We start from the raw sequence: 15,081 nt of genomic DNA, 5'->3' as shown, positions 1-15,081 counted from the left end.
GGCCATCCACAAGCTCTCTGGCGTCGAGAAAGGTGCGGCGACAGAAGAACAAAACAAAGTCGATGCTGATAGTTTTTTCGACGCGAGTGGTGTCATACGCCATGAGTTCGTCCCACAAGGGCAGACAGCGAATCAGGAGTTTTATATTTGTGTGCTCCAGCACATGCGTGATGTACTGCGACGCCGTCGCCCTAATGGGCATCTGGACAATGGAGCCTTCTCCACGATAACGCAAGGCTGCACATTGCTGCATTTCTCGCCAAGCACAGCATCACCGTACTTCCCCATCCGCCATACTCGCCTGGCCTCTCCCCATGCAATTTTTTCCTGTTTCCTCGTGTGAGGAGAGCCCTAAAAGTTCGCTGGATGGGGAGCGTGGAGGCCATTCAAGACGCCATGACAAAGAAGCTGACAGCCCTGCCAAAAGAAGCGTTTTCCAACTGTTTCCAAGACCTCAAGAAGCGTTGGAAGCTGTGTATAGACTGCAAGAGAGACTATTTCGAAGGGGTGCTGCACAAATTATTTCAATGTCAAGCACATTTTTTTCAATGGACTCAGTCTCGGAACTTTACGGACAAAGGTTGTAGTTTTCCTTGTCTAGGACGCTGGAGAGTGTTTCCAGAAAGGCGTCGAATCAGATGGATGCCTCCCAAATGCCCTCCAGTGTCTCCAGCATTTAAGATTCACAAACAATTGTGTACTTAATTAACATCTTAACCATACGTCAGTGACACAAGCAGCAACACTGCGCTAAAGGCTTTTGCCTCACCGCACTTTAGGTCAACAAAGTAGCCCCTGAATATTTTAATACTATTGCTGAACGGGCAAGTCTGTTATACATTCTTGAGGGTAACAGCGCAAAAGACGGGGATGAAAGAGGGAGTAACACAGGCTCGTCATGTGTTTTTTCCTTTTTTATTTCCATCGTTTGTGCTGTTTCCCTCAAGAATGCATTCTAAGTCCAGTGCGTTTCGGTTTATTTCGGCTTTAACAGACCCCATTATAACCGATTATTGACTACAGTGGACTGAATCTGGGGCAAAAATTGGTCCAGAGTAACTTTTACAGCGGACATTTGTGATGTGTTACAACTCATCACCAAGGAAGCCTTCACAATGGAGCCCACTCCCCTGTCATGCAAGGAGCCCTAACAGAAGTGTGAACTTCACGATACGATGAAGGTAACAATGAACATGGCGAACCCGAGGTTAAACTGAGCTCACATGATGATATTCAGCACATCGAAGGTGTAAAAGTATAATTCCCAATGCAGCAAGACGACCGCTCTGTTGAAGTTCTGCAGCTTATATAAATGCACTGAAAAGTAACTGCAGGTTCACTTAAAATGATCATGGTAGTCCTTCATCACTTAAGTTGTATGGCATAAGACACATTTTTGTGAAAGTGAGTTTGCACAATGCCATTCAGCACACTGAGACAATCAAGTCATTCCTAGAGCAGCAAGACAACTGTTCTGCTGAAGTTCTGCACTTACATACTAGAAATGCAGTGCAAAATAACTGTAGGTTTGTTTAAATGACTGAAGCAGTCCTTGAGTGCTTAGTTCCCTTCAAAATAACAAACAACTTTTCGTGAACTAGCACTGCAAAAGGATTTTTTATTTTTGTGCCGCTCCCCTTGTTTCGCATGCAGCATACTCCAGATACAACGGACATATTTTTCTGGACGATGCGAGTCCCTTGTGATGTGGTCCGACTGTATTTAGGAGCAGAAGCTCCTATTTATGTATTGTTTCTGCACACCGAAAGAGCAATTTTTAGCATTTACATTTCATTTCAAATTCAACTCCTCTTCTATCAGTTTAGAACTATTCAATTTTAATTTGATTTAAGCAAATAAGTAATTAACTCACACATCCCTAAAAGCATTTCGTAGTGCTTCAGTGTGGCTGCAGGTTGGTGGGAGCCAGGCATACAGGTCGCATGCACCTAACCACTCTGTATCCTCAAGCAGAATCCACAACAGCTAAAGTGACCACAGCAGAATTGAAATGCAAACTGTGGCTCCCAAGGAAGTCATCAATAAACAAACAGTTGCCATGATTTTATTTCATACCCAAGCTCCAAAATAGCAGACATACAACCATTGTGCATCTTAAGATAAGTTAAAAACAATGAGTAATGAATGAATTGTTCATAAGCTTTGTTTTTTTTTTTTTAAAGTGCAATACTTTTTCAATACATCCAAAAATCTTTTCATTAGAAATGATGGGGAAAGATTATTAAAAGTTTCAAACCAGACCTCTCTTTCCAAAATGGTAAATTGACTGCCTACCAATGGGAACAGTGCCCGTGGTGTTGAGGACACGCCAGTCCATCGCCTCAATGCTGTAGGCAAGCGTTTTGTCCTGGAATCCATACTCTGGAGAAAACCCTCCAATGAGCACCAGCTGCTGGTTGTCCACATTGGTCAGTGTGAGACCTGCCAAGGCTGGAACATCTGGGGTAGTCTGTGCCCCACGTACACACAAGAAGATTACACGATTAGATTACAGACACAGCAGTCTCATATTCAAGCCTATTAATGTGTGCACTAGGCATGTACACATGTGCACAGAACAGCATGTAACAATGTTTCATTCAAGGAGCCTAGTCATTCATTCACTCAATCGTTAATCTGATCTATCACAAACTCATATACTGCCTTAGCTCACACTTTCTCATTTGTTCACACCCTCATGTCTGCCCAACTATAAAGGTTTTAATCATTAAGAGTAGCTAGAATTTTATGAGCCAAATCTACATTGTGGACTACGAGGGTCACTGTAGCGGAGAGCTCCGAATTAATTCCAACAATCTCGGCTTATTTTTTGTGCTAGATAATCTTAGCAGACGAAGATTTTGCATACCATATTTACACAAACATATAGTGAGTTTTTCTTCACATAGTTTGCTGGTTTCAGAAAGCATATTGTGTTATATTCGGATCCAATTTTTTCCTCGCTGCTCCTTCAGGTATTTATGGTGAGCTACACCACCAGACATGTAAGCTGCAAGGAGACACCAGCTTTTCGATGGCCCTGAGGCTGCGTGTGCGCGCATGGGCAGAGGAGGAGGTGGCTATGCACATGGAAATAAAATGGAATAGGTCATCAAGAAACAGAAGTCACTGAAAGAGTGCTCTGGAATAGGGAAAGAAAGAAGGACGAATGAGCACAGAACTGGGCAGCACGAAAATCGTAGCAGCAGTGTTACAGCGATGACAGCAGCCACTGCTGTATGGGAGAGCGTGAGCATTAACGTGCCAGAGGCTGCACACAATGATGTTGCGTGCATTTCAGAAGTGTTGCCTATCAATCAGTTGTTTCAGTATTTTTGCGTGCTACCTTCACTTTTCTGAGCCCTCGGCTTTAGTTGCCTTGAAAAAACCGAGATCATGTTATAATCGTAATATTTTTTTATTTTCTCGAAGGCATAAATTCTGCCCTCGCGTTATATACATATATAGATATGGTACCACCTCCCCTGATATGTGGCCATCGTGGCTGGAATCAAGTCTGCAAACTTGCTATCATCATCATCAGTGGCAAAGCAAAGAAGGATGCAGGCTTGGAAAAAAAAAAAAGTTAATTAAAGGCACGTAGTCGCGAGACAACATGGCCACGTAAAAAATCCACAAAGCACACAATGAAAGTGGATAAGTCAGAAGGAGTAACAATCTCATCAGGTAAAACTAATGCAACAGATGAAGTTAGCACCAGAAAAATCAATAGCCACGGATTTCACTTTCACAATTAGGTACTGCAAACACTCACCTCAAACTTACATATCTAAAAATATAAGAGAAGTCGAATATTTTTCATGGCACACAGCAAACTCCAAAAGGTGCCATGTGTTGCTCCTTATCTTGAAGAGTTCTTGTGACTAAATTTGAACATCTTGAAATCCGGCCAACACCAAGCAGTTTGGCTAGCATACAGGTCATGAAGTGACCACGCCATGAACCAACGAGAAAGACTGCACTAGCAAGCAACATTGTGTGCCCCTCGTCGCCACTCTGTACCACTTTACAGTTCACTCAATTTCATACTGCCCTCAGCTTTGCAAATTCATGGCATTGGCATGGGGCGAGGACAGAGTCTGTTTCCCAGGCCAGTGATGGCCGGGCAGACCAAGGAAGAGGGCATATGTAAAGGGGTGGTCACCTCCATCTTCCCTACCTCCTTGTGGGTAGCAGCGTTATCTAAGCTGCACCAGAGATGGCGGCAGCCATTGCCAATGCTGCTAACTGCCCTAACAACTGCACCATTGCTACATGTTCATGGCTCCCAAGCGCTTCTTTGTGGGAAGAGTTCCTTGTGCTGCCTAGCCACAACACACAACTAATTTTATTAATGCAGGAATGCATTTAACGGCTACATTTTCAACTTCCATTGCACGTCACAGTTCCGTCCACCAAGGCTACAGGACATCCATAGGTGCCCTAGTGAGGCTCAGAGGAGTTCCAAAAATTCTCGTGTGTTGTTGTTGTAAGTATTACTTCAAATATCATCAAGTGAAGCAGTACTAACTGCGAACGGCTTTTTTTTAAGCACTATCTACAATAACGACATTGCGAAGGCACAAGGTTCTTAGTCTGAGAGATAATCTAGCGCGTGCATCCCGGTGCCAAGGATTGCCACCGCCATGCGGTGCACAGCTGTCCAAACAAGAATCACGGTGGTGGCGCCAGATGACGCCACTTGTCCGCGAGGTGGCCGGAACTCCGGTATCTTGGGATTAATGAGCATGTGTGCACTGGCTGGCATGTGATTAAAAGTAAGTTTCCTCAAAAATTGTTGTTTGTTTATGGCAACAGAACATGGGTGGTCAATATGCATGCACTCCTGCAGTGGAATAATCTAGGCGTAGCACAGATCAGACTGATAATTTTACAGTTGTCGATTGATTTTTTGGGCTCCAATATTTTGAACTTGTGTGATAATTTGGACTTTTACTTGAGAAACCATCATGCACCTCATAAAACAATCTACATATTCACGAATTGTATTTTGGACCCTGTAGAGCAAGATTTTTCAGACCAAATTAGAGGCCAGAAAAACGCCGTCAAGTTTGAAAGTCAGATTTTCTGACCTAACATAAATGCCAGTGCACATCACTGACATAAACGGTTGAGTGTTCACTGTTGCTGTCTCCAGGGGGAGCACCATCTTGAATTCAGACAGATTCAATCAGGCGGATTGGGTTGGATAGGCTTGGCAATTTCTATAATTCATTGTAGACACCCGAGTTAATTACGCGCTCTTCATTCCTACCAGCCTAATTTATAAAAGATGCGCAATCCTGGATAGCTGATCGTGTTGATAATGGGACAGCAGCCGCATCCACCGCTGCTCAAACGGCACCGCCACGCCACTAATCCAGTTCACAGCCAGGCTAGCGGCAGTGGCGCACAGGCGTAGCTCCCCTCCAGCCCAGCGCTACTCTGGTGTGTGGGCGGCTAGGAGGACATGTTGGGGAAAGGAGGGGAGGGAGGTAGTTAGAGGCGCTTGCTTCTTTCCGAGAGTTCCCTCTACCAGCCTTCACGACTTTTGTTAGGGGAACGAACTCTGTCCGTGCCTCGCATGTCAGGCAGTGAGGCGCGTATGTTGTGATGCACTTGCGGCACATATGTGGCCAAGACGAAGGCACAACTCGAACTCAAATACATGCTAATATTGTGACGAAGAAGACGAAGCTGGCAGTGGAGTGGGACGGAGCGCTCGCGCAAGGCCAGTGGACATTAAATCATCTCATTGCCATCAGTTATCTTGTCTCGTTCTTCGGCTGGCCGCCACGTAACATTTGGTGGAGGTACGGGGTAACCATAACAATCCTGTTCCCACAGCTTCGGCGTACTGCACCTACCGTGGTCATCGGCCATGTGTACCTGGTCCGCACCACCCGGCTGTAACCCAGCCCCGGCCCCCACACCAACCTGAAGACACAACGAAGTGACGATGCTGCCATGACCAGAATGAAATGACGACGCTGCTGTGACCAGAGCCTATGACCTGACCGACCCAAGGTGCTGCCCACAGGTGAAGACATCGTTCCCCTACCCAGCATTCGGTGTGTCCTGGGGCCTTGGCCGTCGGCTCCTGGCAACCTGCGGCCCAGAAGCTTCGTGGACCAGAGCTCATTCACCCATCTCTCTCATTGCGGCGGCCAGCACTTCACCAACTTGCCATTTCTGTTTTGCCGTTGCTGAAGCCCATCACCATTTCGCATGTCGGGACGATCGCTCGGTGGCCATGTGATGAAGAAGACGAAGCTACCAGTGACGTAGGAAGGAGCGGTCGCACTAGGCCAGAAATTATTATATCATCTCATTGCCATCAGTCATCTCGTCTCATTGTTCGTCTGGCTGCCACGTAACAACATCATCACCAGCAAGCATACCCTTGGAAAAGGCAGAATTCGCGATTTTCTAATATTATCACTAGCAAGAGTATCCCTGGAAATGGCAGAATTCACGATTTTTCAGGCTGGTTTTATCACCATAGTACTTCCATTTTTTAGTTAGCGGATTTTTTGAGCTGCCTGATTTTTCAGACAATTTCTCAAGACCAGCTGAGTCTTTTCTGAAAAATTGGCCAGCGAATTCAAGAGCACGGATTGCATAGTGGTCTTTGTGTTGCAAGATAATGCTAGGTAAAAAGCTTGAGGTTTTATAATGCACAATCAATACACTGAGTAATTTGGTACCTTGCTTATTTCGGAATTCCGTTTATCTAGATTTTTTTGTCCACTTTTACATCTTCGAGTTAACAAGGGTTAACATGCAGTGGCAGGCCAGGTAACTTAACTAATGTGATTAACACATGAAATGAGATTATCAGCTGAAATCTAATGGCTCCACTCCCACTTACCGGAATGCGAGTCCAGGTATAAAGGTCTGTGACAAATTTCCAGAAGTCACCAAGAACGCCTGTTGCATTAAGGCCACCGAAGATGTACATGCTGCCAGCTACCATTGCAGCACCATGGAAGCGACGAGCCGTGGGAGCCTGGCCCACCTCACGTGACACGTTCAGCTGAAACACGAGAAACCAGACACTCTGGACATTGAACAAAGGTTCCTGTGCCTCTTCTATCACAGTTCCTACGACAAAGTGATGGCATTTTGTGGCTTACAATAACTTTTAATGCAGGCGTTAATGAATATACCAGATATGCTCACCTCGTATTATCTAGCTTATAGACAAGCATCAGGCCGTGACGTCAAGGAGATGCAGCGGCGCTGGTGTCAGCAGTGACATTCGTAGTGTAGGCAAAAAGGCGGTACCATGCACCTTGGGTATTCCACGCTTGCGTTTTTTTAAAACGTAATTCGCGATATGCCATGGAGTTGTGGTGTGATTGGTCCAGCCACAATGCTGAAGGAATGCAGCAGCATAAAGTTCCACAAGTTTATCGCAGTCAGATCGGGGCGAAGGCGATGGGCAGTGGGCGTGGAGCGGGACAAGTTCAGCAACGAATTGGTTGCGTGGCTAGTATTTCATTTCTGCATCTAAATATTATAGTTTGCATCTCTTAATCTGCATGGTTGCTCTTCGGTCGCGTAGCGAACAGTGCAAGAATCAGCGATTGCAACTCATTTGCTTTCTGTCGGGTTCTCAAGAATCAACACTTGCAACTCATTTGCTTTCTGTCGGGCTCTAATGAGAAGTTTACACACGATATTCCTTGTGCGCGTGATCTAAGTTGAACGCAGGGAGACCTTTGCAGATGCCCCTCACCCGCATTGCGCCCTGGGCATTTCTTCACACAAAACAAAACAAAAACAGCTGCGTTGAACTATTTCTTACACTTAGCAATCAAGTATGCTGTATCGGTCCACAAGTTGAGACTGTAGACAATTAGTTTCCCTATCTACATGCTGCTTTCTCGTTTTTGTTTAATCAGCTAATGTACAGTCGTCCGCCATAGCCGCACTGTTGCTGCCAACTAAGAGCGGAGAAGGAAGCTGATGCAGCGCTCCGCCAGGTAATTCCGTCAAGTGAACAGGTTGAAAAAGTGATGTACTACTCTCCGGGCATCTACGAAAATCTTTCTAGTCAGAAGAGACACGTACGCTTTGAAACATTTGTGTAGCGAGTTGGTTTCGGAGGCAGTATCGCTTGGCGCAGTGTAGGCACGCTGCGTTTTTGCCTACACCCCGCAATGCTGCTGACCACAGTGCCACCTTTGTTCACAAACATGACGCTTGTCTGTATCAACCACAGGTTAATCACTGCACTCAGGTCATGACAATGATGCTAGAAAAGACCACACTTATTCATATTTGGACTGTAATCTACAGGTAGTCACGAGTGCCTACCAATATATTTGTTTATTCCTTGAATTTTCCAACTTTCCTTTAGTTCTATTCAGATCACTAAAACACATAGCTGAATCAATGCAATGTTCCAGTGAGTGCACATGCTGAAGGTTTTTTTCTGGCCATGTTATGCACTGCTTTATACTGGAAAAGCTGTAAATCAGTGTGCACATGCCTGCTGAAATATCATAATATAGGCACCAGGCCATACAAGCTCACGAAAACCCATAATATACACCACCTCTTACTTGACACACTACCTAAGTACAGTTGTGCCCCATTAATATGGTCACTTTGAAACTTCTCGAGGAAAATAGTCCACACAGCGAGTCGTCCGTACTAATGAATTATGAAGAAAAAAACTATAAAAAAACACGTTGACTAAGGTCTATTTTTCTGCACAGCGGTGGGCAGTGAAATGTAAATTAAACAAAATCTTGACAGCACAGACTGCACAGGCGTACACAGGCCTCTCTATAAGAGCGGGGGCAAAAGTTCATGGCGGTGCCTGTTCATGCCTTCTGGGCATCAGGGAAGAATATAGGACAAAATCTGTGCCCCTTCCTCCATGTCTATTAGGGGAGCCACTGCACGCTTGACCCCCCTGTGCCTATGTTTCAAATTTTGTGCTGCAGGCTGAAGTGCCTAGCAGTCCATGAGACATAGCATAGTGAGCAAGTTGGTATTGCATCTTGAAAGAAACAGTGCAACTCAAATGAAAGACCAGGGAAAGAAAAGACATGTACGTGACTTTCCTTTCTCTGGTACTTTGTTTTAGTTGCGCTGCTTCATTGTTTCAAGATGCTGACAGCTGCAGACCGCGGCTTTCACTGTAGCACAAAGTGCAGAGTTCTCTTCACAGTGATTCATGCAATGCGGTAGACGAAAAGGCGCTTTCACACTGCTGTTCGCTTGTGCCCGTTTTTGATATTAATACGGCAAAAATATGTGCGCCCCAATGGGCTCTGTGCATTTTTACCCTGTCCACTGTCTGGACGGCGAGTTTCCATATTAACAAAACGTATATACCTACATTAAAAAGTTTGGCCCTCAGAAGAACTGTCAATAGTTCGAGTCTTCCATATTAACGAAGCATGACTACGCCTTTCTGCCAGCTAATGTGTTTTTTTGTTTGAAAAGGCGACTTCTAGTAATCATGACTGCCCACGTTTTCAATCGGCTTTCCAGGTTTTCTGGATTCCCTTACATTTTGTGGTTTTTTTCAATAGGTACGAACATGCGTCTAAGATAACTGTGCGGCTGAAACTTTTTAGATTTGTGGACAGCCATTTGAACAAATGTCAAAGGTGTTTGCTGCATAGAAAAGCTATCTTCACAGTGTAGAGTACCAGATCATCTCAATAATTTTCGGCCAATATGATCCACACTTTTAGAGTAGTCTATTGCAAGAAAATATAAACGTTGTGTATATATATATATATATATATATATATATATATATATATATATATATATATATATATATATATATATATATATATATATATATATATACACCTTGTAAGGCCAAGACAACTGTAGCCTTTATATTTATGGTGACAGATGATACACTATAATTCTGGCTACATTCAGCCAAATAGTACTTCTGCAAGTGGAGCAACAAGCACAGACAAAATGACTCAATTAAATTACAATTTCTGCCCTAGCTTAGCAGTGCTACACTCCAACATTTAGTTCAGTTCCTGAGCAGCACAACAGAGAGCTTGATTTGATCAAATGGAGGCCCAGTAGTGCATGCCGTGCTCCGTATTTGCTGGAAAGGTGATGACGTCTTTGTTAAAAGGGTGCTGAACTTAATCCGCTTGAAGTTTGTACCAGCAGCAGAATGCTGTGAACTGGTGCCAGAAAATGAAGCCAAATTGAGAAAGTATAAAAGTGTGCACGGGGAAAAAACAAAATGCCCTAAGAAAATTAAACGTTGTTGGCTTGGCTCTTAGCCTGTTCAAAGGTCTTCTCCTCAGCAGTGGCAGTGAACACTCAATTGTTTGTACTATTGTATATCAATACTGCACATGCCCTGTGCCAAAATGACCTAGGAGGACGACAGAACCAGCCCACGTAACGAGCAGCATTAAAAAAACACACCACACCAGACAAATAAATTAGAATCCAGAATATGGCTAAGCGTAGAGAGCTGGGCTAGTTGGTTCTTGTTATAATTATGAGACATCAGTCCAGTGCCCAGAAACACACGGACAAAGAGAGTAGACACCATGGGTGCCGATGTCCATGGTGTCTACCGTAAAAACTGGAATATAGGTCGAACTTTTTTTCAAAGAACCATGGCAAAAAGCAGACCCCCCTCTTACACACCAGTCATTGGCAGAAAACTATGCAAGTCTTGCAACAGTGGGCGGCTGAAGTCAACAGCCTCCATCACCTTCACCATCAGCAGCAGTACGGCGTGTCGACGTTGCGGTGCCTCAATTTTGCGTTTCCGTTGTTACAAAGCTATTTTGGTTAAAGGCTGCTTTTTCACATTTTGTTTCAAAATGAGGGGAACCCGATGGCAATTCACCGTCGCCTTCAAGAAAAACGTGACTGAGTACGCGGAAGCTCACGGTAACCTGGCGGAACAGCGCAAATTTGGAGTATCTGAAAAGGGCATTCGGTGCTGGCGGGGGCAGAAGCTGCATGTTACAACTTGCAGCAACCAGAAGGAAACATCATTCTGTGAGCGGACCATAGCGTATCCAGAATTGGAAGGAAAGGTTGTGCTGCGTGCAAGATCGCTGCCTGTGACTGCCGAATGCATCCGCGTGAAAGCGAAAGAGATCACGGCTAGGAGCGGTGAAAGAAGGGAGAGTAAGCGCATGTGTACACATGCGCGTACCTTGTTTGTCTTTGCCACTCCATGCCGTAATGATAAGGTGATGACAAACACGTGGGTCAATGGGCACGTGATACTGTTAAAAAAATTGGCCGGGTGTACATATGAGCAGCATTTAAATGAGAATAAATACTCTCACCATTGTGCAACCTGTTGAGTCGCATTTGTTTCAAGGTAAGGGTGACTTTCAGTACATTTTTCATTGAAAAAGATTTTTTCATTTTTAGAATTGGTTAGTTGGGAGGCCGACCTATATTCCGGTCTGACCTATAGTCCGGTTTTTACGGTACTCTCTTCGTCCGTGTTGCTGTAAGCCGGAATGATGTCTCATAGTTAGAATCAAGAAAACAGGCTTGAGCGAGAGTTGTGGACAAATGTAACCTAATTCTGCCCTGCTGGCTTCTCTCATTTCTTTTGACATCTATACATTTGCAGCGTTAGCTGCTCTTAGCTCTTTCCCTCGCTGAGCTGCGTCAGTGTTGTCCGCAAGTGCTGGTCCATGCTGCGCAAAGAGAGCACCACGGAATCATAGCCTGGCATGCGCCGTCGGGACTAATTTATACTGCAATGCACAGAGGAAGCCACAAAAACCATGGAAGTACCGCATTCCTCCTATCCATGCCACTGGATTTTGAATGTACATGGCTGCCACAGTCTAACGTTTCTAGCACAACAGACATGTTAGTGGTGCCTTGTGCATTTGCCTACGAAGCGTCATTACTGTAGTGATACTGTATTTACTTGATTCTAATGCACACCTTTTTTTTTCGTACTGTAATTACTTGATTCTAATGCACACCTTTTTTTTTTCGAGAAAAATCGCCTAAAAATGACCTGCACATTAAAATCGAGTACAAAAATGAAACTACACCAGCAATGCTCTATTGTCATTAGAGCCACAAAATGGTAGCTCAGCATTTCTTGTGCAATGATATTATTGATACCGTATAAACGCATGTAAGGGTCGCACGCGTGTATGGGCCGCGCCCCGTTTACACGAAGGAATATTACTGAAAAATAATATCCGTGTAAGGGGCGCACCCAAACTTTCCACGACTCGCGCGGGAATAGCCTTCGAAATGCACATGCCGTGGCCTCCGCGATCAGCTCCGGCTATGAGCAACGGCGCACTTGATCGCGGAGGCAATGTATGTACACAGGAGCTTTCAAGTGCCACCCATGGATGGCACCCGAGGCGGCGGCTTATCATCACCATCAACTTTTTCCTCTGTTGCGAGCTCCCGCTATCCACGTCGGCATCAGTATCACCAGCTCCACCCTTTTGCGGCTGTCAAAGGCATGGGAGTTGTGGTAGCGTGGTAGTGCGCCGTCGTTGTGGCTTTTGTGCGCTGTCGCGAGTGTTGCAGTTTTAGCACGATAAGGCAAGCACCTTAACAGCTACACGGCTGAGAGTTTGCTGTCGAACACGGCAAGCGTGCGGCGGGCAAGAAATTTGACGTGGCCGAGAAGTGCATCCGAAGATGGTGCAACCAAAAGGATGCACTGAGGAACACAAGCTGTAAAAAGCGCGCTTTCCGAGGGAAGCCGTGCAAGTTTCCTGAACTGGAAGAAGAGCGGCTCTGCTAAGTGATGGAAGCGCGGAACAGCTACGCATCGACAGCGGAAATGCTGCACCACTTGTGGGATGAGCATGCACCAGAGCACAGCACCAGCTTGGAGTCGGAATACTCCGCGAGCGACGACTGAACATAGAATAAATGCCGCTCATTCCCTGATTGTAGTGTTTTCACTTTAAAAAATTTTTTTTCTTCACATCACGTGTATGAGCCGCACCCCAAAATTTGGCCCTCAAATCTGGAAAAAGAAGTGCGGCCCTTACACGCATTTATACTGTATTGCCTACCTAGCCTATGTATAGCCCATTGCAGACATGGTTACTGATAGGCTTCATGAGCATATGAGGTGTCCTGTCAGCAAGCAGCCGACCTGAGATTTAGCCAACACTGAAATGTCAGTTCAGAAGACGCACTGAGTTCACTGTGACACTGGGCTGAAAAAAGGAGTGACCTTGTGTGTGGAGATTTTCTAAGTACACACTGATGCAGCCGGGCAGCCTCATGCCAACTTCACAACCGCCGCTGATGCTCCCTGTCCAGGGCGCACAGTGTCTTGGTGCTCTGCCAAGTTCGCTGAGATCATCACAGCTGCCGGAGCTCCCATCGAAAGATAAAATCGCCATGATGTTATCAGAACATAGCATCTAGGCATGTTGCCAAGGTCTGCATTGCAGATGCCGATGAGGGTGCGAGGGAATGAGGTAAGAAAAGCTGAAGCTTTAATATAAGTTAACCTTGTGTATGGAGGCAAGTGGAAATCCTGCGGCCCCACGTCTATTTGGTGTTCCTGAAATTTATATGTGCGGTTGCCGAACGCAGATGGCGAGGCAGAAAGGCCTAACGTGGACGGAATTCAAAACCAGCAGGAACTTGATTACAATTTTCTGAAAAGGAGTAGATATTTGGTTTGAAGGCATGAAAATCTGGTGCTTGTTATACAGTCGACGACCGAAAATTTGGGCGCCTGATTTTTCGGACATGCTTGATTATTCGGACTTTTTCGCGGCACCGGGACATGGCCCATAGAGCCAAAGTATAAGAGCGACTGAAATTTCGGATGCACCGCAACTGACAGCTCGATTTTTCGGACCTCGTTCGCACTCGTTGCTTAATAGCCAAGCCGCCATATAATGTGTACAGTGGCACCTCATTAGTTCATAACTGCAGGAGAGATTGAAAACTTGATCAAACAAAACGAAATTCAAGCTTAAAGGGAGCCTCTTAACTAGTGACACAGATATTCTGCGCGAGTCAGCCCATTGTTCCCGCGTGGTTTCGAATTCGTTCTGTTCTAGAATGTCTTACGCCACACGAACTTGAACAGTTGTCAGAGTTCGTGGAACTCATCTGTGCCAAGTCTTTCGTCTCGAATACGGAAAGAGGCAGCAGCGAAGCGCGTGGGAAGCGTACGGCTTCACGGAGACGGCGAGCACAGGAGGAAATGGTGGTGAATTTCAAGGCGAGATCAGCATACCTGTGGCAAAACGCACCGCAACCCTGACTTTTCTATCGTAAAGGTGCAAACAAATGGCGTTTCGATGACAGGCAAGACGCCTTTCATGATACACAAACCACCGCAGAGGGCATATTGCCGGATACGATGCCGATTTTGGCTTTAGTCGCTAATGACGAAGGCCAATGCCGACAGAGCGCTTACTTCGGCTGTTTCTCGGTTCTTATTGTTTTGCCATCTTCGAAGACCTTCTCGTTCCAGGCCTATTGTATTGCAGGCGCAGCGCAGTTCCTGCAGCAGCATGTTCGCTTTCCCGTTTAGACTTTGTCCCAGCCCGTGCGTTCATCGGCGACATGCCAAGGGCAGCACAGGCAGGCAGAGCTCATGAAACCGGTCACTGCCCGTGGTCTGCGCACATGTCACGCAGCGAAATTTAATCATGAGGAGCTTTATAATGTGTGCAATACAAGTGACGCCTTCCTCCGACATACTGGTAATAATTCTGGTTTCACACTGAACATAACGCTGAAACATTCACGTTGCACACTCGTAATCATTCTATGAGATTTTTATTTGTCCCTTTTTACAGCGAAGTGATGCTTAGTCAGTGATAACGGCAGTCTGATTTACTTATCAGCTAGTGAAACATTACCGCATTTACATGATTGTAAGTCGACCTATTTTTCAAAATTTGAAAATCCGAAGTGGGGGGGTCGACTTACAATCAAAATGAAAACATGGCACTATAAGTAAAGGCGAGCCAAACAAGATATCGGGCACGCTACAGCGTGGATGCATTTTTGCTGTGCGGCGCCACCGCATCGCTCTTGGTGCTGGCCTTGAGCAGATGCTATGTCAACGCGCAGAACTGGCATCCC

The 15,081-nt window shown here is 45.5% G+C and overlaps 1 protein-coding gene across 2 annotated transcripts in view; it reads right to left on the bottom strand.

Moving 5' to 3' along the window:
• Megf8 (multiple EGF like domains 8) overlaps window positions 1–15,081 on the bottom strand; it is a 200,215-nt gene that overhangs the window by 92,450 nt on the left and 92,684 nt on the right. For both annotated transcript variants that reach the window (XM_077648185.1, XM_077648186.1), the window contains exons 22-23: window positions 6,872–7,036; window positions 2,296–2,470 (exon numbers count right to left, since the gene is read on the bottom strand). In XM_077648185.1, coding sequence (XP_077504311.1) covers window positions 2,296–2,470; window positions 6,872–7,036 — 340 coding nt within the window. The remainder of the gene's footprint in view (window positions 1–2,295; window positions 2,471–6,871; window positions 7,037–15,081) is intronic.

The sequence above is a fragment of the Amblyomma americanum genome, chromosome 1 (genome assembly GCF_052857255.1).
Source record: "Amblyomma americanum isolate KBUSLIRL-KWMA chromosome 1, ASM5285725v1, whole genome shotgun sequence".
NCBI lineage: Eukaryota > Metazoa > Arthropoda > Arachnida > Ixodida > Ixodidae > Amblyomma > Amblyomma americanum.
This window is presented reverse-complemented; position numbering and strand designations above follow the sequence as displayed.